At 35.7% G+C, this 25,506-nt stretch overlaps 1 protein-coding gene and 1 long non-coding RNA gene across 2 annotated transcripts; one reads left to right on the top strand and one right to left on the bottom strand.

The window, feature by feature from the left end:
- LOC109949098 lies at nt 12,839-14,435 on the top strand. The gene is made up of 3 exons (XR_002271575.1): nt 12,839-13,047; nt 13,154-13,222; nt 14,278-14,435. It is a non-coding gene; the product is annotated as an uncharacterized LOC109949098 (long non-coding RNA).
- Nucleotides 22,684-25,506, bottom strand: LOC18776948. The gene is made up of 2 exons (XM_007210164.2): nt 24,599-25,506; nt 22,684-23,284 (listed from the first exon to the last, which is right to left on the bottom strand). Exons 1-2 carry the CDS (start codon nt 25,504-25,506, stop codon nt 22,684-22,686), a joined length of 1,509 nt encoding a protein of 502 aa, XP_007210226.2.

The following is a 25,506-nucleotide window of genomic DNA, read 5'->3' on the forward strand; positions in this document are numbered from 1 at the left end:
GGGATTTCTGAATAATTTTCTTTTCATTTTTCTTTATGTGTAATGGTTCCATTTCTTTATTTTGTTCAAGTCATAAAATTGAGTCAATACTCTGTCAAATATAAAAATCATAAAATTCGAAATATCTTGATTCTTGAATGCATTTATATATAGGGCTATGTTTCAATCCTTTTTTTTTATTTTAAGTCTAACTAAATAGTGATGCAATGATAAATTTTCACTAGTTTGTTTAGGGTGGACCATAACAAAGTTTTTATGGAATTCACATCCTACAAATTGATGCTTTCATCGAGTGTTTGTATATATTCGTAGTAGTCTTTCTTCTTTCACTAAGCTTGAAAACCTAATTAAAACACACAATCAACTTTGAAATGGAATGCACACCAGCTAGGTCAAGTCATGACGTTGAGGCGGACAAACCTCAAAGGGCTTCAAAAGGTTGGAGGGTGGCAGTACAATTTCCCATGTATTATTAAAAAATTAATTACTAATATTCTCATTAAACATATTTAGTTTAATACAATCTTCAACTTGCCATATCATCGGTTTCCAATTGAATACATATGGGACTTATTCTTTCTTCAGAGAACTGGAGATTTTTTTATCGGCATATGTAATTTTTTTTTAACATCAAAATCAGCCACCGTATAAATATTATATTTACAATTATCTTCTACCACGAACATGGAGCCTTACCAAGTCAAAAGCCCACGCTTCTCATTCTTTTAAAGCACCCTTCACGTTCACTGTTGTAAAACAATTCCCAAAAACACAAGCCATCTTGTCTTGTTCCCTAGAAAACCCACGTTTCATATTCTAAGCATCCCTCACTGGTTTGTTTCGTTCTTTAACTCCACCTATGATTTTTTTAGTTTTTGATTTTCTCTTTCTATTGAGTTTAATGGTTCTTCAATTTATGTGCAAATTACCAAAGAAGAAAAGCTTTAAAGATATTTCCAAATTCGTTATTCAACTCCAAATATGTAGTTTGCAATCCCTTGCAATTTTTCTTACAAATAATGATTTGTTTGTTGCAATTGTGAAATTGTGTTTGTAACTTTTTAATTTAATTCATTCCTATCCTATTCGCTATATATGATTCTCTATTGATTTAAGTTTGAGAAGATGTTCATACATGTTTGAATTTAAATTTGGTCAATATATGTTTTTCAATTATGGAAACATATTTCAACAGTAAATCAAAGTTTGAGTTAGTGGAGTCGTCACTTCTAAAGAGTCAAAAGAACAATGAAAGTAGTTCAAAGCAAACTTGTATGGAAGTTCATTTGGAAAATCTACGAGCTGATCCTGGATTACGTAATCGAATATTGAGTTACCATCCAAATATTCAAGACCAAGTTCGAAGAGCTTATTGTAGGGGCTTTTTTTTTTTTTTTTTTGGGCCTCAACACTTATATCCAAAAAGGTCCTTATTAACCTCGAGGGCATAATTTTCCTTAAAAAAACTTTGGACCAAAACCAAGATGATTGAATCCTGCTTCGTTTAGTGAGTTAGTACAGCATAGAAAAAGATGTTGCCTTTTGTCTGTGTTGTTATCTCTTTAAACCTGATATTGGAGACCAATCTGGTGGTGAATCTTTTAGTGGTGTTGGATTTTCGAATTTGAAGAAGAAAGAGAAGCTACAAACTCATATTGGAGGACCTAATAGTAGTGCTCATAATAATGCTTGGAAAAGTTGTGAGATTTTATTGAACCAAAAGCAACATATTGAAACCGTTCTCTCAAAACACTCCACCAAGGATCGAATTGATTATCAAACTCATTTGGGTGCATCAGTTGGTGTTAGTAAGATTATTTTACAACAAGGGCTTCTATTTTCGTGGGTATGATGAATCTAAAGATTCAATTAGTCAAGGGAATTTTCTGGCATTTTTACGATGGCTATGTCATTATAACGATGATATAAAAGCTGTCACGCTATCCTACTTGGTAGGAATACAACAAAGAAAAAGATGTTGCGTTTTGTTTATGTTGTTATCTCTTTAAACCTAATATTGGAGACCAATCTAGTGGTGAATCTTTTGTTGGTGTTAGATTTTCGAATTGGAAGAAAAAAGAGAAGCTACAAACTCATGTTGGAAGACCTAATAGTGCTCATAATAATGCTTGGAGAAGTTGTGAGATTTTATTGAACCAAAAGCAACATATTAAAACCGTTCTCTCAAAACACTCCACCAAGGATCAAATTGATTATCGCACTCGTTTGGGTGCATCAGTTGGTGTGAGTAGGATTTTTTTACAACAAGGGCTTCCATTTAGTGGGCATGATAAATCTGAAGATTCAATCAGTCAAGGGAATTTTCTGGCATTTTTACGATGGCTATGTCATTATGACGATGATATAAAAGTCGCCACGCTAAAAAATGCTCCTGAAAATATGAAGTTGACATCACCTGATATCCAAAATGACACTGCAAGTGCTATTTCAACTTAAACATCAATGCAATCATTGAAGATATTAGTGATTCATTGTTTGCCATTCTTGTTAATGAATCTTGTGATATGTTTTTGAATGAGCAGATGGCCATTATACTACGTTATGTAGATAAAGGTCATGTAATTCAGCGCTTTATAGGTATTGTGCATGTTACAAATACTAAATCTTCCTCACTCAAGTTAGTCGTTGATGATTTATTTTTTCGAGACATGGATTGAGCATCTCTAGGTTGCGAGGGGAAGGTTATGATGGGACAAGTAATATGCAAGGTTAGTTTAATGGTCTTAAAACACTCATTCTAAATGAGAAAAAAGTCTATTTTTAAGTTCATTACTTTCAGTTACCTCTGGTAGTTGGGCCAAAGAAACATTCAGAAATTGCATATTTATTTGTTATGGTTTCTAATGTGGTGAATGTTGTGGGTGCATCAACTAAGCGACATGATATGATGAGAGAAAAGCATGCTGATGCATTTTTGAAGCACTCAATAATAATGAGCTTTTAAGTGGACAATGTCTGAATCAAGAAACTAATCTTAAGCGGTCTAGTGATACATGATGGAGCTCTCCCTACAATTGTTTAATCAGTTTGGCTAACATGTTTTCATATGTGATAGATGTGCTTCATATTATAAGAAAAGATGGATCAAGTCATGAAATTTTTTTTTGAAGTAAGGGTTCTATTAACTTTTATGGAATCATTCAGCTTCATTTTTTCTCTACACTTGATGACACAAATTTTGGGAATCACAAATGACTTATCACATGCATTACAAAAGAAATATCAAAATATTGTGAATGACATGGACTTGGTCAAAATATGTAAAGGAAGATTGTAAAGTATGAGAGATAATGGTTGTGATTCTTTATTTGATGAGGTTTCTTCTTTTTGTGATAAGCATCAAAATGAAATTCCTAAAATGGATGATATTTTTTCTAGTGGAGGGAGACCAAAACGTAAAGCTCAGCCCATCACAAATTTACATCATTATCATGTTGATTTATTTGTTGATGTCATTGATATTCAACTCCGAGAGTTAAATGATCGGTTCAATGAGAAAAATATTGAATTACTTATTTGTATGACATGTTTGAATCCAAGTAATTCATTCTCTACTTTTGATAAAGCAAAGTTTATGCGGTTTGCCCAATTTTATCCAAGTGATTTTTTTGTACATGACCTCGGGCTACTCGGAGAACAACTTGAGAATTACATTTGGGATTATTGATCTTGCACAAAAGATGGTTGAGACAAACAAAAAAAAAAAAGTTTCAGATTTGCCCTCTGGTATACTTGCTTTTGACATTAGCACTAATCCTACCTGTTGCAATCGCAAGTGTTGAGTGGGTATTTTCTATTATGAATATTGTGAAGAATCGAATGGGGGATATATGGATGAACAATTGTTTGGTTGTATATTTTGAGAAAGAATTTTTTAATAATATAGATGACGAACCTATTATGCAACAATTTCATAAACGAACCTTTGCCACTGCTAGACTTAAATATAATTTTTTTATACTTTTTGGTTACAAAAAAGTAACTCTTAAAACTCTCGCTACTCCAAATGGACCATCTCTTATCTCTCTTTTTTTCTTTTGTTTTTTGGGTTTTGCTCTCTCTGTGTCACTCACTCTCCCCTCCTTCCGTCCTCTCTTTTCTTTTTCCATTGAAGAAATCGTTTTCTTTGTGATATCCCGACCCTATTTTTATTGTTCATATAAATTAATATAATTATTTAATTATGAAATTACAATTTTGCCCTCGAGGATGGGGTCATTATGGTCACTTTTTAATCCGGTAGAATTTTGGGGAAATGAATTGTAAGGTTGCATAGAGCGCGTCAATATAAGTTTGTAGACATGTAGTAAGCTCAAATCGGAGTTGTAATGAAAAAGTTACAATCAACGGAAGTGCAATGGCACAACCGTAAATATTTCGAAGTTGGGTTTTGAAAAATCAGATCTCTCTCTCTCTCTCTCTCTCTCTCTCTCACAATCTCCCTTCTCTCTCTCTCTCGCACGAACAACCCCCCGTCCCTTGCACAATCGCCCACATTTTAGCTGGCCACCAAATCCGGCTGGGCCGGTACCAAAACAACCACCTCCATCTCCTCTCTCCGTCCCACCCAATTCCAGCCTCCATCCATCGCTCTAGTCGCCGAAAAATTGTGAAAAATAAGCATGATTTTACGTAAACTTTCCGGCGTTCGTTCCGGCAATTTCGGCCACCATTTTTATCGATCCAGGCATGCTTTCTTATCTTCTCAATGTGATCTAGCTGATGGTTGGGTTGATTAGGATCCATTTTTGAGTTTTGAAACTCGATTTACAACTTCAAGTTTGATAGGTTTTGGGCTCAAGTTTCTAGCAAGTTCCGGTCACTTTTTGGCCATGGTCCGAACAAAAGTTGCTCCACTCGTTGTCCTGATCATGTAGGTATAGGTATTGTTGGGTGATTTGAGAATTTTCCTATTGCAGGAATTTCTCAAGACACCCAAGCGCTGCCGAGCGGTGTGACGGTGCGTGGGCCAGGTTTGGTGCTCCATTTAGTCCTAAAATGATCCTCATGTCGTCCCGAGCATGACAGTAAGCTCGGATCTGAATTTGGTTACCGACTGTCGATCAGATTTAAGCGTATTAGACATTAATCGGGTTCAATATCTTCGAGCAGTTGGATCGACTCCATTTTTAAATATGTTGATCTAGGCACCTCTAGGATAATGTAGGAATTCGCAGATCATGAATCGGAGTCACGGATGCTCTGATTCAATGACTTAAAGTTTGCGTGAAACGGTGATCGTCTGATCGTGCGATCGTGAGCAATCTGACAGCTCGATCTGGACCAAACTTGCAAGATATGTTTAGTGAACTCTATTGAACCCGTAGGAACTTTTGGATCAGAATCGGAGGTTGTGGGTCCCGCGACCTCGGTTGACCAAATTTGGAAAGTTTGACCACTCCGTTGACCGAACGTCTTCCGAGGTTATTCCCTTATTCGAAACGCGTAGTTGGACCTTAGAAACTTCTCGTTCGTCGTACACACACTTTGGATCCCGGGAAAACTAGGGTTTTATTTTAAAGTCTTTTTCGAAGTATTTTATTTTAATCTAGTCCTCGTATTTTGAAATAGGTACTCCGGCCCAGTGTACCCAGCAGGCGGGACCCTAGCAGATTCAAGCAGCATTTAATTATCTGTGAGTGGACTTTGTTTTCAAATAATAAACATTATTGTATGACGGAAAGCTATGCATAATGATTTATTTGTTTATTAAGTTTATTATATAATTAATTGTTGAAACGTGATATTTTTATAAAAGTACTTGAAATGCATTTGGGTATTGGCATATTGCATTTGAGTTGATAAATACTATATTCGAGAATTTCTATCTATGCTTGGTTATGTGTGGGGTACATGGGTTGGTTGGTCATGAGGTTATGGAATGAGAGTGGATTGTAGTTTATGTCATTCCTTAACCTCATGTTGAAACTCCGGGGAGGTACAAATAAAATCCACTGGAATTGGATACTTGGAATTTTGTTATACTTGGATATGTCAGAACCCAGGCACCCTTAATGGGGTGTTTCATAGACCCTTAGTGGGTTTAGTCTACGCACGTGGACTTGTCACTGGCGTACGAGTAGTGATGATTCTGCTGTACGTGCTGGTGAGTTAGTCCCCGATTGGATGGCTCGTTCCTTAGCCACATGGTCAATTGCGAATTCTTCCATGTGGTCTAGTCAAACAATCCCTTGGTTGGATTGTTTCCCCAGTACAAGTTTGGTAGTGGTTATACTTATATATATATATATACCTATACTTTCATTCTTGTTTATCAGTGAGGATACTTTCTCGCTCGCCATTCTAATGGGCACGAGTTTCAAGAGAATAGTTTGGGAAGGGTTTTGGAATGGGATGGGTGTTAGTATACCATTACGAGAATATGGATTTCACTATGATTTTGACTTAACTATATGTACATATATATAGCTACGTCAGTTTTGAATGCATGTCGTTTTCAGCATCGTTTTCTAAACGGTGGGGTTATTATATGTTGTTTTCAAAGATAACAAACTTTGTTTGGTTCACTCACAATTTTCTGTTTTGCGCCCTCCAGGCAGTAGATAGTCTCGAACCAAGCGGCCGTACCAAGTTGTGAACTTCCGAGCTCGAGCTTGTGCAGGACAAATTTTTATTTGTTTCTTTTTCGTTGAACTTTATTTCCATTTGTAAAGTGAAACTCTTTAGACTGCTTTGTTACCGCCCATACTAGGGTTGAATGTAAGGATGGATGCCTATTATTTAATTGTGTGCTATGACATTTTGCATGTTGCTAGTCGGTTTATATTTGTGTTTTTAACAGGTGCATTAAATTTGGAAAATGCCCGTTTTTCAGGGGAGACTCTGCCAAAATTTCGGCAGTAAGTCTTGCCCCTTTTTGGTAAGTGGGCCCAACATCAAATTGATGTTGGATAACCCACATGATTTGTCTTGGATTCCTAGGAATTCGGGGCGGGTCCTTTCATTCTTCCTTTCAAGCTATTGGAGTTGGAGGAATGGCGTGGTAGTGATTTAAGTATATGCTGGTTCAAATTGATAGGGAGATTAAATTTGGGGGTTTTCTTTGCTCTTTTTAGTTGTGGGTGATTTGGTTCTTCTTCTTGAAAAAAGGCCCCTGTTCTGGTGAGACTTGTGTTCCTATTTCTTTGGTTTGTTTGATGGGTCTGATTTGTGGGTATGTATTTATCTATTGCAGGATTGTTGAATGTTTTTTGGAAACTTAAAATCCAAGTCTGTTTCCCTTTTACCCTTTTCTATTATATGGTTGTTCTTTGTTTATTGTTGAATAAAATTGTTCGTAGTATTGAGAGTATTGGGCTTTTATATATGTGTGAGTTGTTCTCTTATTTTGTTTTGGTTGACTTGTTATTTGTTTAAGCATCTAGAAAGTTTTTTAAAGGTAGTTTAATTTATTTATGTTTTCTTGTTCATTATTCTTTATGTTCTTTTATTTTTTCAAGTATATTAAAAACAGAAATGTAGAGATCCAGAAGACTATTGTCCTAAGTTTTTAATACATAATGCAATTCATCATTGTAGAGTTTATTAGGCTGCTTATTCTATGATGACCACAATTGGATGGAGAAAGATAAATTGAATATTTATAATTTTTTTGTTAGGCTGAAATGTAGGAAAAGTTGAAGAGATTAATTGAAGATGAATGTCTTGATAATTTAGAGACACGAAGAAGGGCTATGTCGAGGCAATGGGTCTTAAGACAAATAATAGAGTTCGTGGTGAAGCACTTGGGATGAAAACCCATCAGGTGCCTTGGATTCAGACGAAGGCAATGGGTCTTTTGTAGTATTGGTAGAATATTTCATAGTTTTGTATAGGTTAGGCAACTATAGTTTTTGAACTCTACTAATGTAGGCAGACCTTTGTAATGTTTGAATATTGTAATTGACTTGACTTTAGAGCATCCACAATGATGCCCTCTATTTCTTAGCTAAAATTTAGCTAAAAATATAAGAAAGCTATTTTAGGAGCTCTCTAAAAAATTTCAACTCCAACCATACTCCCTAATTTGGAGAGTCATAAATGCTATAACTCTTTTTTGATTGATCCATCTCTATTAAAAAATAAAATAAAAAATAGTTAGCATTAAATAAAGGTTTGAAATACTTATTAAATAAAGCAGCATTAAATTATAGGGAGCCACTAGAAGTCCTTTCTCTCTTCTCAGATTTAGAAGCTCCTAGAGGACTACCTATTTTAGGAGGTAGATAAGGAGCATGGTTGGAGTTGCATTTTTACAATTCATCCCTAAAATTTGTCTAAGGAGGTAGTTTAGGGAGCTCATTGTGAATGCTCTTCTATTTTTAAGGATGGTTGTTGTATGGTTCAATTTTTGACCATTTATAATAGTGTACTTATAATTATTATTACAATTTTAGTATATCAATTAAATTTTTAAAGAAAGAAATATGTATAGATAATATTACAAAACAAAAAGCATTAGAAAAACATATTTAATGGCGCTTAAGCTCACAAATAAATTGACAATAATCTTGACAAAAGCTTGTTTAATACTGGCAACTTGTTTTGTTAGTAATAATTTGGAGTCCTTTTTGACTTGTGTCAGAGACAGACCTCTACTAATGAATAAGTTGCAGAAGTTGGTAAGTAATAGTAGTACTGACAGGAGTTTTACTGACAACCCTCATTTTCACCATTGTACTCGCCAGGAAGCCAATACTGATGAAATTTTGCCAGTAATAGGGTTTCTATTGACCATAGAGGGTTGCCAGGACAAGAGAAAATTGTAATAGTGAATGAAAATAAAATCATTTTAATAAACAGAGGGGTGGGACCCACCCACCCTTTCTTCTCTCTCTCTACGACCAAAACCTCTTCTTCCCTCCCTCTCTCTCTCTCTCTCTCTCTCTCTCTATGCAACCAAACCCATCAGCCCCCACCCTCCAAACAGCCCCATTTATTCAGATCTTGAATACATTGATGGGTTGTGCGATTCGGGGTCGAGATTTTAGGTGAGGGGGCAATGAACTTGTGAGGTGAAGAGGTTTGGACCTTTAAGGCTAAGGGGGAAAAAATCATAGGGGAAAGGGGGCAAATGGGAGGGGGCCAAAGTTTAGGAGCAAAATCATCAATTATACTATAATATTTAATGTTTTCCAACATATCTCTTTCAATGCATAATATAGCTAGTCCATTTAGCCTATCTTGAGCCATGGTGGTCCGCAAATAAGATTTTAATAATTTTAATTTAGAAAAACTTCTTTCAACAGATGCCACAGTGACAGGTATAGTCAGTAATATCCTATAAGCAACCATTACATTTGGAAACATATCCACACTCTTTACAAATTCTAGAATTTTAATGGATGTCCATGGTTAATCTGTTTCAATTGATTCACTTGGTAACATCACTTGCAACACCTGTAATTCTAACTCTAAATCTCTTTCATCAATATCAGTATCATTGTCATTTTTTAAAGCATTTTCAAGATTCACACAAAGCTTCTCAATTCATTTTCATCCAAAGAAGTCAATTTTGCAGCATCAAATAAGAACCCAAAAATGGATTCAAAGATATGCAATTGTTCAAACCTACTTTTCAATTCACCAAGAGCAATATCTACTATGACAAGAAAGTAATTAGTTCTAAATGATTATTCAGATGATTGTTGTTCCCTCTCATTATTGGAAATCTCATCAAAATGTCTCTTTCTATAGGTTTGACGTTTTTTAAGAAATACATGCTCAATTTCCATATCTAAATTACCTTAGCATCAATCATGGCAGAAGTAAACCCATTTATCCTATAGTTTTCAAAAAATGAAACAAGTCCTTCCAATTGTCTTACAGTAACATCAAGACGCATGTCTTCAGATTGTAATTTGTTACTAACTAAGTTAATCTTGTGCAAAATGTCATACCAAATAACCAAGCTTAATATAAACTCGAAACTTGAAAGCTCTCCTGATGCTAAACTTTCAACATCCCTACTCAATTTAGCATCTTCACTAATTTCAGCTAATTTAAATAAAGCTTCTCTGATTTTAGAATCTTGAGATTTTATTGCTTTAACACTTTCTATATGACTTTCCCAGCATGTAGTTGACAATGATTTTGAAGTTAAACCATCAATATAATCAAGTAACACATTCCACCTTTTCGTTGAATTAGATAATATTGTATATATGCATTGACATGCTCCAAAAAAAGATTTTGTTTTGACACATGACTTGGCCATATCACAAAGTACTAAGTTAAGACAATGAGAACCACATGGCCTATAAAACGCTCTAGAATTTATATCAAGTAATCTTTTTTGTAGACCCATATTTTTCCCTTTCATATTTGATCCATTATCATAGCCTTGCCCCCTTACATCATCAATATTTAGTTCAAGCTTTTTTATTACATCTTGCAATTCATTAAAAATTCCTAATCCAGTTGTATCTTGCACAATTAGAAACTCTAAAAAGTACTCTTTTATATTTATCGGAGTACATGAAACATCTACACACCTTAATATTAAAGTCATTTATTTTTTGTGACTTGCATTAGGAGTACAATCAAGAATCACTAAAAAATACTTTGCCTCTTTGACTTTTTTAATGATTGTTTGTTTAACATTTGATGCTAAAATATCTATCAACTCATTTTGAATTTTATGGCTAAGATAATGATAATGAATTTTCTTATCTTGAATGAGACGAAAATGATGTTGCATAATTGGATCAAACTCTAAGATCATTTCAAGTAGGCCTAAAAAGTTACCATTGCCATCTTAAAAACTTTTTCATTTGTTCCACGGAATGCCAAATTATGTGTAGCAAGACATTTCACAACAACAATGATTCTTACCATAACATTGTTTCAGTGCAATGCGTCTTTCTTGATTAGCTTCTGTAGTTCTTTATCAATTGTTTAACTTGTTTTCAATCTTATTTGCAATTCAACACAAGACCTCAAGTTAGTAATGTGTTCAACAATTTTTTCATGTTGTTTAAGCTTATTAGCAATATGTTTCCAGTCTCTAGATCCTTCACTTGCTAACTGACTTCTAGCATGCATTGTTTTAAACAGCTTACAACAGAAACAAAACACTTTATCCAACTCCTACACTAACCATTTTCTATCATGAGTCTCCCCATTTGGTAATGTTTGAAGATAAAAATGGAGAGAAAATAGCTAATTTTAAAGTAATTTACTTGTTGTGTTTATTATTAGAATACATTTCTATTGGATTCCATATGAAAGTCGTCGACATGTCGTTTCTATACACTCGATGACGTTGTAAGTTGTAACTAATTGAAGGTTGCGCCGATTGATCAATGTTCTAAAAATAGTTACGCGGCAGGCACGGGCCTAGCGTCTAGAGGAGTAATCGACTAGGCGATTTATTTATTTATAATTATTTTGTATTATAAATTATAAATTTATACATAAATAATGCAAAAATAAAAGGACATATAAATAATAAAGTACCATAATCTATATATATAAAGCAAACGGTAGAGAAGGATAAAACATTCAAAATACCAGAAAATACTCTTGGTTAATGCAAACATTAAGAATTGAAATTATTAATTAAATAAGGATAATATGGTAAATTCACTCTTTTTCACATTGAAAAAAAGAAAGAGAACAATTAGATAAAAGATTCTATTTTTATGGAACACAACTGCCCATTATCTTTTATAATTCTAAAATAAATTTAATTTTTTTTAAAAAAAGCCTAACGCAGGCGCGAAAGCACTTGTGGAGAGGCTAGTTGATATAAAACATGGGAATAGTTAGGCATAAAACCTAGGTTTTCTTTATAGGGTGCATTTACTAACGCGTGGGTTGAGAATCTCTTAATTGTATTTAACTTTTCAAACTGACTTCAAAAGCACTAGATTAACACACCAACATGAAATATCGTTTATCGAGCCTCCCTTAGTGTAAAAGGACTGTGACTTCATTAGCTGAAAATACTTTAGAAAAAGGATTGACCTCGAGTTCATTGACATCCTATTTTTTGTTGTTGAATTTAAACCCGTGTTATTTGTTATAAATAAAATCTATTTTTTTAATGCTTGCCCAATGGGCTAATAGATGGAAATCATTAGAATGAGAGGTATTGAAAAGAATTTAAATTCTCATTCCCCAATATTGTTTGTACAAATAAAATAATTGAAGAAATAGTTCTAGTCCAATGGACTAAAGTGGTATTTCAGCCCCAAACCTTAAAATGATATTACAAAATTGTATACTTCAAGCGTATAGCAGGGCGGCTATACTCGCCAAATATATTACAGAATTTTAAACGTATAGCCGGTCGGCTATACTTTCTAAATACATTCGAATATTTTAAAAGTATAAATGTTAATACGTTCGAATATTTTAAGCGTATAGCCGTGCGGCTATACGCTTTTAATATATTCGAAACGAACACGAAGCTTGCACTCGCAGAGGACGGAGGTTGCAGTCGAAGTTTCGCTTCTCTATCAACTCAAGCTTCGATTTGTTTTCTTCGGTTTCAGCTGCTTCGTCCTCCAGGTACGGCAACGAAAAAAGACCCAACCCGCCTAGGAGGCTCGCCCACCCGCCTAGCGCCCGCCTAGACGGAGGTTGCAGTCGAAGTTTCGCTTCTCTATCAACTCAAGCTTCGATTTGTTTTCTTCGGTTTCGGCTGCTTCGTACTCCGGGTTCGGCGATGAAAAAGGATCCAATCCGCCTAGGAAGGCCGCCCAGCCGCCTAGCGCCCGCCTAGCCGTCTCGCCGCCCGCCTAGCCGTCTCGCCGCCCGCCTAGCCGCCTAGCGCCAGCCTAGACGGAGGTTGCAGTCGAAGTTTCGCTTCTCTATCAACTCAAGCTTCGATTTGTTTTCTTCGGTTCCGGCTGCTTCGTCCTCCGGGTTCGGCGACGAAAAAAGACCCAACCAGCCTAGGAGGACCGTCCAGCCGCCTAGCGCCCGCCTAGCAGTCTTGCTGCCCGCCTAGGCCCTTTTTTAGAGTCTAAAGCAGAAGATGCCGAGGATAGACCCGAAACGGCTGCCTCTCAGGCTCAAAAGGTCATGCACTGATGTACTCAATCCATCTTTGGTCTGTGGCTATGAGTGTGTGATGTTGGTAGTGTGGTGTTCATTTTGCCATTGGCTTCTTTCTCTTTGCTTTCAGATGGCTGACATTGCTACAGGACAATGGATTCAAATTCAGTGCCTTGAGCAGGCTCTTCATATTACACAAGTAAGTTTTTTCTGCTTGAAACTGGCTTCAGGTTCTTTATTTGCTAAATTCATAAGTTTTGCTGATTCACTAATATTTGCTAGTTTCTTCTTGTTTGGACTGCTTTTCATTCTTTGGATATTGCATTTCTGTTATAGATTTTGACATTTGATCATGCCCTCTTGTTTGCTGAGGGAAAAAAGAAAAAAGAAGAGATAGAGGTGTTCATATCACTGTTCTTTATTTGCCCTCTTGTTGGCTAATATGCCGTTAGAGAAACAGAGATAGAGGTGTGCGTATCACTGTGCTGGTTGTAACATTTGGCTAATATGTACCTACAGGAACTATGAATATGTCTGTTTTCTAACTGTCCAGCATTCAGTCCCATATAGCATGGCTGGTCTAACAGATGTTCTATAAACTAAGCTTTCAATTCTAGCAAAATATGATGATCGCACTATATATATGCTTAACAAAACCCTCCATTTTACCTATCGTGCTTTGATTCTATGAGCCGCATAATCTCCATTCTCCCCTTGTACATATGGATGATTGAGTACATGCTAGATAGTGAAAGTTTTTGCTTTTTGATATACTCTTAGTGGTGCAATTGCTTGCTCTTATGTCTTCGTCAGAACCAAAGGCCCCTAGTGAAAGTGTTGAGACAGACTTGTTGTATCTACTCAGCTTTTTTTTTTGTTCAGAATATTTTGGATGTGTTATTAAAAGTGTGAAGATGGCATTTTATTCCTATGGTAAATGGATGCTATATGTGCAATGCTTATGATTTCTTATGTCTGTTTTCTAACTGTCCAGCATTCAGTCCCATATAGCATGGCTGGTCTAACAGATGTTCTATAAACTTAGCTTTCAATTCTAGCAAAATATGATGATCACACTATATATATGCTTAACAAAACCCTCCATTTTACCTATCGTGCTTTGATTCTATGAGCCACATAATCTCCATTCTCCCCATGTATATATGGATGATTGAGTACATGCTAGATAGTGAAAGTTTTTGCTTTTTGATATACTCTTAGTGGTGCAATTGGTTGCTCTTATGTCTTCGTCAGAACCAAAGGTTCCTCTTGGTTAGCAGAATTCAAAGGAATGTGGTTCCAGTGACCATCTAGTAGATGCAACTTTGCCTGCTACTGAAGTCAAATCATCAGAACTGAGTATAAGGAATGGTACAAATAATCTTCACTATTATTATCAACAGTGTCTTCTGCATCACGATTCTCTTTCTTTGTTTTAATGAAAGTTTGTAACTTAAATTTGTGTTTCTTATAAAAAGAAAAATTATAAATTGCTCACATATCACGATTTACTTTCTGCAACTCACATATCCCTGCGAGGGCAAAGTCAGTTTACAAGCCTGACAATGTTAAAAAAGGACAAACAATAAAGGAAAACGGATAACCCTGAGTCAGTTAGAAAACAGTCTCTTGACATCATGGTGCAGTGACTCTGTGCTCCACAACTAAGAATTAATCCAGTGCTGCAAAAGACAGTCTTCTCATAACCCATGACTTATAACCCATGACTTATCAAAATCATGTTAGGATATTAATAAAATATATTACTATAAATTCATGTTATGCAATCAACTAAGGTTTGATATGCGTCACATATGAAACCGGACGTTTGAGCGTTCACACACAAAAGAAGACCATCGATACGGATCTCTGCAGATCATGAAAGTCAGCATTGTCCATTTAGTACCACAGCCCTAAAGATGAGTGGTAAAATTCTATCATATAGAAGGTTTAACACAATTTGTGATAGGAGAAAGTTCAAGGTCATTAAAAGTAAATGAAACGCAGATCGCAGATTGGGTGTGTCCAAGACCTCATGAAGAATTCCTTGCTAGATTTTGAAGCCTGCAATGCAGAGAGACCAGCGTTTTTTTTGTCATTCGTATGAATTTTGGAAATATTTCAACAACTCATGTTGTGATTTGTGTAACTTAAAGTTTGTTCCTTTATTCTGTCATGATTTCAACAACTCATGTTGTGATTTGAATTAGAGTTGATATATTGTTTGGTATTAGAAGTTGATCAGAAATATGTTGCTTGACAATATGTGTGGTTTTTTTTTTTTCAACTTAAATCTTCCAGTGGGATCGCTTTTACATCCTATGTTGATGTTCTGAATGCACTGTTTTGTCATGGCTGCTGTTTTACATATTTACATATATCAAGTTAATTAAGTGCTCTCAAAAGCTTCATTGATGTTTCTTTCTTTAGGGGAGGCTTCATCCTTGATGCAGCCACACCTGGAGAATTCATTGGTGGGTTAAAGACTACCATGTAATGCCAGGAACCAAGCCAAACAAAAAAAAAAAAAGAAACTCAGAGAGAATGAGAGGGGAAATTGACTCTTTCCAACTAACAGGAACAAGACATTTTCATTAAAGACTACCAATAGATTGATAGTGTTCTTATGGTCAACAAGGACAAGAATTCCAGGGCTGCTTACCTTGAGTACACCTGATGAACCAGTGAGGGGTGTGTTTCTTTTAGTCTGCACTATATATGGAGAGTCTGACTATGATTAGAAGATAATTGTATTAATTTGATAAAGTTTTCTGTAACTGTCTCTCACCTTAAAAAAAATCTCACAATTAGCAGCATTGGAAAATTGATTAGAAATTAGAAACCCTACAGTATATAGTTTAAGTTGAGTAGCTGGGAAGACAATTAGTAAGATATCAATACTAAAGTTGAATAGTGGGGAGGCAAATTACTAAAGTTCCAAGGACAGATAAATAGGATGAATTTCTCATAAGGGATCCCCTTTCACTGTAGCTTGGAGTAGATTTCGTTTTGACACAATATCAATTATCAATGTAAACATGTTACTAATGCATTATTGACAATATCGTTGCACGTCATATCAAATTTAGATGCGTAATTGAATGCAAATAAACATCACTCTCTCCAGTGTGAAATGGAGTAAATTCTCTTCAATAGAAGTACCAATAAGAGCATCTCCAATTGGGAGGTGCTATCCTATAATTTGACACACATTTCTTATTTTTTTTCAATTCTAACATCATGTCATCTATATCGCAATAGGCCATTGTAGTTAAATTTTCAAATAACCAAGTTGCTCTCTATTTTCCAAAAGAAGACTAGAAAACAACTTACCATCTATCTGGTGCTGCTTCTTCCAAACATTAGAAAAAACAGAGCTACACACAGGAGGAGCCCAGGAGATGACACAATACTGCCTACTATGATTCTTCCTTTCTTCACATTCAATGAGACTATAAAATATAACCCAAGTGGTCTAACCCCCGGGGTGGAAATTGCGTTTAGCAGGTTTAGCACTGATTGTTGTATAGTCTTCATGATCTAGGCAGGAAATATGTTTGAAAGCAAAAAGAGTGAGAAGTTAGATATTGATAAAGAAAGAAAAAAAAAAATTCTGTAATGTCTATCATCCATTGATCTTAGCAGACGAATTTTGAAAGTAGAGTTTGATAATTGTGTCCAAATCCAAAATTATAGAGCAACAACCTTTGGGTTTGATATGTTTTGACTTTACTTTTTGTACATGATCATGAAGAGATGGATAACTCCAAATTGACTGTTCCATATCCAAAGATGTTTCTTTTTTCTCTTGTTTTCTTTAAAATTTGCATTACGAAACTGACTTTTGAGATTAAAAATGACTCGATACCTAGTTCTGATGCTGCCATTCTAAAATAAATATCTTGCCCATTTTCAGTGAAATTTCTTACATCAATCAGCTCACTAAACCACAGCAGGCACCCACTTCCTCCATCCCTGGTATCCAAGTTTGCAAAAGCTGTGCAGGAGCAGTTCTTCATGCACAACATCTCACATTCCTTGAGTTCCATACTTCTGTTAAACCCAGATACATCATTTGCAGAAGATCCATCATTTGCAGTCTGTTTTGTTCACTCTTAAGGTTTGTTTCCCGTTTCAGCTTAAAATCTTCAGCTTTCAAGTATATGCTAAATTGAATGCAAATATATAATATTTGGTTGCATTTGTATGTCACAGAGAGACTCATTGGCTAATGATGAGAGGCTTAATGCCCTAGAAGAAGTGGTTCACATCTTTTTCAATTTATTTTTTGCAATTTTCAATTCAATGAAAAAGTAGCAGAAAGGGTTTGTTGGATTTGAGAAATGGGCTTTGCAATGCATTTTAGGTACGGCTTCTGTGGGCTGCATCAAGAAAGTACAACTTCGATCTTCATGTTTTAGAGTCTAAAGCACAAGATGCCGAGGATAGACTCGAAACGGTTGCCTCTCAGGCTCAAAGGGTCATGCACAGATGTACTCAATCCATCTTTGGTCTATGGCTATGAGTGTGTGATGTTGTTAGTGTGGTGTTCATTTTGCCATTGGCTTCTTTCTCTTTGCTTTCAGATGGCTGACATTGTTACAGAACAACGGATTCAAATTCAGCGGCTTGGGCAGGCTCTTCATATTACACAAGTAAGTTTTTTCTGCTTGAAACTGGCTTCAGGTTCTTTATTTGCTAAATTCATAAGTTTTGCTGATTCACTAATATTTGCTAGTTTCTTCTTGGTTGGACTGCCTTTCATTCTTTGGATATTGCATTTCTGTTATAGATTTTGACATTTGATCATGCCCTCTTGATTGCTGAGAGGCAAAAGAAGAAGAAAGATTTGTCTCCTCCTCCTGTTGCATTGGAACCCAAAACCAACCCACCAAAGAAGAGGAAAAAAAAAAATTTGGAATATTACACCACCTCAAGTGAAAAATCTAATTCATTTAAGCTTTTATATTTGTTCTTGTATCAGCATCTGTGTTTCTGTTGCGTAAACTCCACCTCAACTCCAAAGAACACAAATAAACAAATTAGAGGGTGCATTTGCTAACACATGAGTTGGGAATCTCTTAATTATATTTAACTTTTCAAACTGACTTCAAAAGCACCAGATTAACATACCAACATGAAATATCATTTATCGAGCCTCCATTAGTATAAAAGGACTGTGACTTCATTAGCTGAAAATGCTTTAGAAGAAGGATAGACCTCGTGTTCATTGACATCCCCTTCACTATAAAAACCAGGCTTTTAAGGTTAGGCAATGACCCTTCAATTTTGAAGCATAGCAAAGATTATTCAGCAAACATCTCCAATTTTGAAGGATGCAAAAGGTGACGAATATTTTAATCTGATCTCTTAACAATTTGTGTCGAATAATGGCTAATATGCCGTTAGAGAAACAGAGATAGAGGTGTGCATATCACTGTGCTGGTTGTAACATTTGGCTAATATGTACCTACAGGAACTATGAATATGTCTGTTTTCTAACTGTCCAGCATTCAGTCCCATATGGCATGGCTGGTCTAACAGATGTTCTATAAACTTAGCTTTCAATTCTAGCAAAATATGATGATCGCACTATATATATGCTTAACAGAACCCATCATTTTACCTATCATGCTTTGATTCTATAAGCCACATAATCTCCATTCTCTCCTTGTATATATGGATGATTGAGTACATGCTGCTAGATAGTGAAAGTTTTTGCTTTTTGATATACTCTTAGTGGTGCAATGTGCACGTGTTATAAGGTATGCAATTACAGTCACTTCAATCATAAGCATTTAGCCAGTTAGTGATAGGGGAAATCAGTCTAGAATTTTCAGATTCTTTAGAGAGCATGTGTTTTTTTGTCATTTTTGTCCATTGTGTGATATTTATTATGTGTAGTCCGAGATGGCTATTTTGACTTTAAAAACTATTTTGAATCTCTATGTGATACTGTGGACTGTGGTGAAGACTTCTATTTGCCTTGAAAGCTATTTAGAGGCTCAGGTGATTATTTCTGTTTACTTGGCGGTCCCAACCCAAACCATATATATGCAATTTGAGTTTGACGTTATGGACATATAAATGATAAAGTAACATAATCTATATATATATATATATAAAGCAAAATGTAGCGAATGGTAAAACATTCAAAATATCAAAAAATACCCTAGGTTAATGCAAACATTAAGAATTGAAATGATTACTTAAATGAGAATAATATGGTAAATTCACTTTTTTTCACATTGGAAAAAAAAAATTCAGATAAAAGATTCTATTTTTATAAAACACAACTACACATTATCTTTTATAATTCTATAATAAATTTAAATTTTTTAAAAAAAAGCCTCACGCAGGTGCGGAAGCGCGTGTGGAGAGTCTAGTTGATATAAAACATGGGAAATATTTAGGCATAAAACCTAGGTTTTCTTTAGAGGGTGCATTTGCTAACGTGTGGTTTAGGAATCTCTTCTTAATTGTATTTAACTTTTCAAACTGACTTCAAAAGCACTAGATTAACACACCAACAGGAAATATCGTTTATCGAGCCTCCCTTAGTGTAAAAGGACTGTGACTTCATTATATGCAAATGCTTTAGTAGAAGGATTGACCTCGAGTTCATTGACATCCTATTTTTTGTTGTTGAATTTATGGATTAAACCCGTGTTATTTGTTATAAATAAAATTCATTTTTTTTTAATTCTTGCCCAATGGGCTAATACCTGGAAATAATTAGAATGGGAGGTATTGGAAAGAATTTAAATTCTCATTCCCCAATATCGCTTGTACAAATAAAATAATTGAAGAAATAGCTCTAGTCAAATGGACTAAAGTGGTATTTCAGCCCCAAACCTTAAAATGATATTAGAGCAACTCCACTCATTTGCCCTTTGCCATGGCAAGGGGAGGCTAGGGCAGCCACTATTCACGTGAATAGTTGCTGCCCTTGCAAAAGGTTGTGGTGTTTCCACCAATTGCCATAGCAACAACTATTCACATGAGATATGAGGAGAGAAATTTGTATAGAGTTTTGGTGTGGGAAGTGAAAACTACAACTAAGTATTTATTTTTAAAAAAAATTTGAAATTTTTTGTATTTTTTGTAGATTTTTGTTGTTGCTGACATCATCAAACTGGGGCTGGAACTAAGGCAGATCGTGTCTGAGGGCTAGCCTGGGTTCGTGGGCCCCATCTTTTGCCAGGGCTAGCCCTTGCCGCTGGAAACAAGATTTTAGCCCAAACACACGCCCCCAGCCCTCCCCTTAGGCGCATCGGTGGAATCGCTCTTACAAAATTGTATATTTCAAGGGTATAGCCGGGCGGCTATACTCGCCGAATATATTAGAAAATTTTAAACGTATAGCCGGTCGGCTATACTTTCTAAATACATTCGAATATTTTAAAAGTATAAATGTTAATATATTCGAATATTTTAAGAGTATAGCCGTTCGGCTATACCCTTTTAATATATTCAAAACGAACACGAAGCTTGCACTCGCAGAGGACGGAGGTTGCAGTCGAAGTTTCGCTTCTCTATCAACTCAAGCTTCGATTTGTTTTCTTCGGTTTCGGCAGCTTCGTCCTCCGGGTTTGGCAACAAAAAAAGACCCAACCCGCCTAGGAGGCCCGCCCACCCGCCTAGAGCCCGCCCAGACGGAGGTTGCAGTCGAAGTTTTGCTTCTCTATCAACTCAAGCTTCGATTTGTTTTCTTCCGTTTTGGCTGCTTCGTCCTTCGGGTTCGGCAACGAAAAATGACCCAACCCGCCAAGGAGGGCCGCCCACTCGCCTAGCTCCTGCCTGGACGGAGGTTGCAGTCGAAGTTTCGCTTCTCTATCAACTCAAGCTTTGATTTGTTTTCTTCGGTTTCGGCTGCTTCGTCCTCCGGGTTCAGCGACAAAAAAAGACCCAACCGCCTAGGAGGGCCGCCCAGCCGCCTAGTGCCCGCCTAGCCGTCTCGCCACCTGCCTAGCCTTCTAGCCGCCCGCCTAGGCCCTTTTTTTAGGGTCTAAAGCACAAGATGCTGAGGATAGACCTGAAACGGCTACCTCTCAGGCTCAAAAGGTCATGCAGTGATGTACTCAATCCATCTTTGGTCTGTGGCTATGAGTGTGTGGTGTTGTTAGTGTGGTGTTCATTTTTCCATTGGCTTCTTTCTCTTTGCTTTCAGATGGCTGACATTGCTACAGAACAATGGATTCAAATTCAGTGCCTTGAGCAGGCTCTTCATATTACACAAGTAAGTTTTTTCTGCTTGAAACTGGCTTCAGGTTCTTTATTTGCTAAATTCATAAGTTTTGCTGATTCACTAATATTTGCTAGTTTCTTCTTGGTTGGACTGCTTTTCATTCTTTGGATATTGCATTTCTGTTATAGATTTTGACATTTGATCATGCCCTCTTGTTTGCTGAGGGAAAAAAGAAAAAAGAAGAGATAGAGGTGTGCATATCACTGTTCTTTATTTGCCCTCTTGTTGGCTAATATGCCGTTAGAGAAACAGAGATAGAGGTGTGCATATCACTGTGCTGGTTGTAACATTTGGCTAATATGTACCTACAGGAACTATGAATATGTCTATTTTCTAACTGTCCATCATTCAGTCCCATATAGCATGGCTGGTCTAACAGATGTTCTATAAACTTAGCTTTCAATTCTAGCAAAATATGATGATCGCACTATATATATGCTTAAAAAAACCCTCCATTTTACCTATCGTGCTTTGATTCTACGAGCCACATAATCTCCATTCTCCCCATGTATATATGGATGATTGAGTACATGCTAGATAGTGAAAGTTTTTGCTTTTTGATGTATTCTTAGTGGTGCAATTGGTTGCTCTTATGTCTTCGTCAGAACCAAAGGCTCCTCTTGGTTAGCAGAATTCAAAGGAATATGGTTTCAGTGACCATCTAGTAGATGCAACTTTGCCTGCTACTGAAGTCAAATCATCATAACTGAGTATAAGGAATGGTACAAATAATCTTCACTATTATTATCAACAGTGTCTTCTGCATCACAATTCTCTTTCGTTGTTTTAATGAAAGTTTGTAACTTAAATTTGTGTTTCTTATAAAAAGAAAAATTATAAATTGCTCACATATCACGATTCTCTTTCTTTAACTCACATATCCCTGCGAGGGCAAAGTCAGTTTACAAGCCTGACAATGTTAAAAAAGGACAAACAATAAAGGAAAACGGATAACCCTGAGTCAGTTAGAAAACAGTCTCTTGACATTATGGTGCAGTGACTCTGTGCTCCACAACTAAGAATTAATCCAGTGCTGTAAAAGACAGTCTTCTCATAACCCATGACTTATCAAAATCATGTTAGGATATTAATAAAATATATTACTATGACGATGAACGATATGAACAGACTTAGTTTCAATTAGAAGAGTTTCATAGAAAATACGAGGCTTATTCAAGGGAGAAAGATTATCCCTTAAATATTTTTCAGCCAGAAAATTTGGGTGTTTATCTAAATAATTCATTTCAATGATTGTTACCGACATCTTCGTATATTCACGAACTGAATTTTCAGCAATCTACTTCTCCTTAACCTTATTATATGGAGAAGAAGACATCAGTGGCTTTGGATCATTAGGGGATGACTTGGTAAGAGCTGATGAGCTCTTACTTGCAGTCATTTGTCTGAAACTTCTAGTTCGCACCCTGCAAAAATTCTCGAGGTAAGAAGTCCAGGAGTGCGTTAGTTTCACCTTTAATAAATTCAATATCAAAATCAAAAGCAGAAAGAATTCCTTGCCATCTTTCAAAAATTTGTTTGGATGCTAGATTTTTAACATCCTTGAACAAAATGTCTTTGGCAGCCTTGCAATCTACTCTTATCAAAAATTTCTTATTGAAAAGATCACTTTCAAATTTAGAGACAGCGTGGACAATGGCTAGCATTTCTTTCTTAACAGTAGAATAATTCTTTTGAGCTGGTTTCCAAACTCCAGAGGTGAACCTAACTAATTGTTCTGAGTTATTAACCCTCTGTTTTAAGATTCCCCCATACCCTATTTCTGAAGCATCAGTTTCTACGATTTTAAAGGCTTCTGGGTTGGCTAAAGCTAAACAAGGAAGTTCTTTGACTTTAACTTTCAGTCTCCTTACAGCTTTAGTGTGTTCATCAGACCAAGAAACCGGGTTCTTTTTCAACCTTTGATATAATAATTTTGAGTCCTGAGCTAAATCTTTATAAAAATGCTTTATGTAATTGAGACTTCCTAAGAATCTTTGTAACTGTTGCTTGTCCCTAATTCCATCAGGGAACTTATCAACAAAGGATATTGCTTGATCAATCGGAACTACTAGTCCCTTATTAATATTATGTCCCAAAAAGTGAACTTTTGAAGAAAATAGTTTCCTTTTCTTCGCTGATACTACTAATCCTGCATGTTTCACAACTTTCAAGAAAATATTCAGATGTTTAAAGTGTTGTTCCAAAGAATTAGAATAGACTAAAACATCATCAATATAAACAATGGTGAAAGCAGTGTAAGGATTAAATATATCATTCATAATATTTTGACATTCAAAAGGGGCATTTTTCAATCCAAAAGGTAGAACATTCCATTCGTAATGTCCAAAGGGGACATTAAAAGTTGTTTTGTAACTGTCTTTTTCGGCGATCTGGATTTGCCAATATCCTGATTTCATGTCAAATTTTGAAAAGATGACTGCCTTATTTAGTCTGTCCAAAAGATCCTTCTTATTAGGTATCGGATATCTAACCCATTTCAAGGCTTTATTCAGGGTTTGTAATTTAACACCAATCTGGGTACTCCCCTTTCTAATTCAGCTACGTTTTCAACATAAAAGGCAGAATAGCTCCAAGGAGATGAGCTTTTCCTAATTAACTTCTTATTTAATAAATCTTGAATTTCGGATTTACAGATTTCCATTAGCCTAGCATTCATTTGAACTAGCCTGGCTTTGGTTGGGATTTTATTTTCATCAAACTCAGGCTCATAGGGTAATTCAATTATGTGCCTCTTTCTATTCCAGAAGGCATTGTGTATTTCAGCACAAACTTGACTTTCGAACATCTTTTGGATTTCATCAATTTTTTCTTTTATCTTGCTATTTTGCAGTTGTTCTTCTATTCTCTTATGCTGCATTTCTTCTTTCAAATGGTATAAATAGTTTTCTTTCCTTTTTATTTTTTCTTGAATTTCATTAATATAATTATGCTTTGGTGGTTGAGAAAACCTAAAGATTATAGGTTGACCTTCTACCTCAGTTTTAATTCCCTCTTCAGAAATAGAAAAAGGATAAAGCATATTAATGAATGGTGTTCCTAATATAAGATACTGGTTTAAACCTTTCTCTAGAACAAAAGGAGTTTCAAAACAAATACCCTGATTGAGCACAGCAGCGTCAGACAATTTAAATTGAATTCCCATTTTTTTGGCTATTAACGGCTGTATGTAGAACTTGGGTAGTCTTCTTAAAATACGTTGTGGGTACCACTCCCTCATTTATACAGTTAAGATCGGCCCTTGTATCGATCAGCCCTTCAACGGTAAATTTATAGGTTCTATCAATCACAATAGTTATCATCACATACCATTTTAGAGCTATCACTCTATCTATACTATTAACAAATTTCATGGTATTAACCTGCTCTTCTTGTAGGGATTCTTTTCTCACAAGTTCAATTTTCTCTTGAAATTCTTCCATTAGATTTTCAAATTCTAATTGCTCCGATTTTTCTTCTGTATCTTTTTCCGAAAAAGGGCGATAGAGTTCTAGAATTCTAACCCTATTTTTTATCTCTCTAAGTTCTTCTTTCACATCATGAACTTCGCACTGCAGATCATTGAGAGTAGGTTCTTTCTTGTGAATTTTGTCATTCATCCTGTTCACTATAGTTTTAAAGCTATAGTTTTCAACTGGTTGTCTCACATTAGTTACAGCTGGCTGCAGGTTACTTGGTCCTACTTTAGCTAGTGAGATATAACTTTCAAGCGCCTCTCTCTTTTTCTCTGGATCCTCTATTTTGTCAATTAAGTCTATTATCAGACTTTCTTCTTTGGTTAAAACACATATTTTGAGATCATTGAATTGACAGGCGCACTCATCTTCACTATCTGAACTAGTTTTAGTATCAGATTCAAATAATCCTTCATTTTCTAGCTGAGCTAGTTCGTTATCACTTTCTTGCTCAAAATCGGAGGAATTAAGCATTATTTGGCAAAGTTGCTGCTTAAGTTCTTCACTAATGCTTAAGTTACTGATTTTGTCCTTCATTTTACATTCGGATTTATAGTGTCCGACTTTTCCACATTTGTAGCATGTTGGGACCGCACCTTTCTTTCCTTTACTAGCATTCTTACTAGTTTCCCCTACGTATTTCTTTTTCTTAAAGGTCTTATATGGTTTCTTAGGCTCAGACTTAGACTCGTATTTATCATATTTCTTAGTCTTGTACCTGTCTTTTTCGGCGATCTGGATTTGCCAATATCCTGATTTCAT

This window comes from Prunus persica, chromosome G5 (genome assembly GCF_000346465.2).
Source record: "Prunus persica cultivar Lovell chromosome G5, Prunus_persica_NCBIv2, whole genome shotgun sequence".
NCBI classification, from domain to species: domain Eukaryota; kingdom Viridiplantae; phylum Streptophyta; class Magnoliopsida; order Rosales; family Rosaceae; genus Prunus; species Prunus persica.

Excerpts from the sequence above, each read along its gene's own strand:
- LOC18776948 (XM_007210164.2), bottom strand. The coding sequence starts at position 25,506 with ATGAAATCAGGATATTGGCAAATCCAGATCGCCGAAAAAGACAGGTAC. Across the intron at positions 23,285-24,598 it reads AGAGTGATAGCTCTAAAATG|GGACAAGCAACAGTTACAAA; the intron begins GTATGTGATGAT and ends TGATGGAATTAG.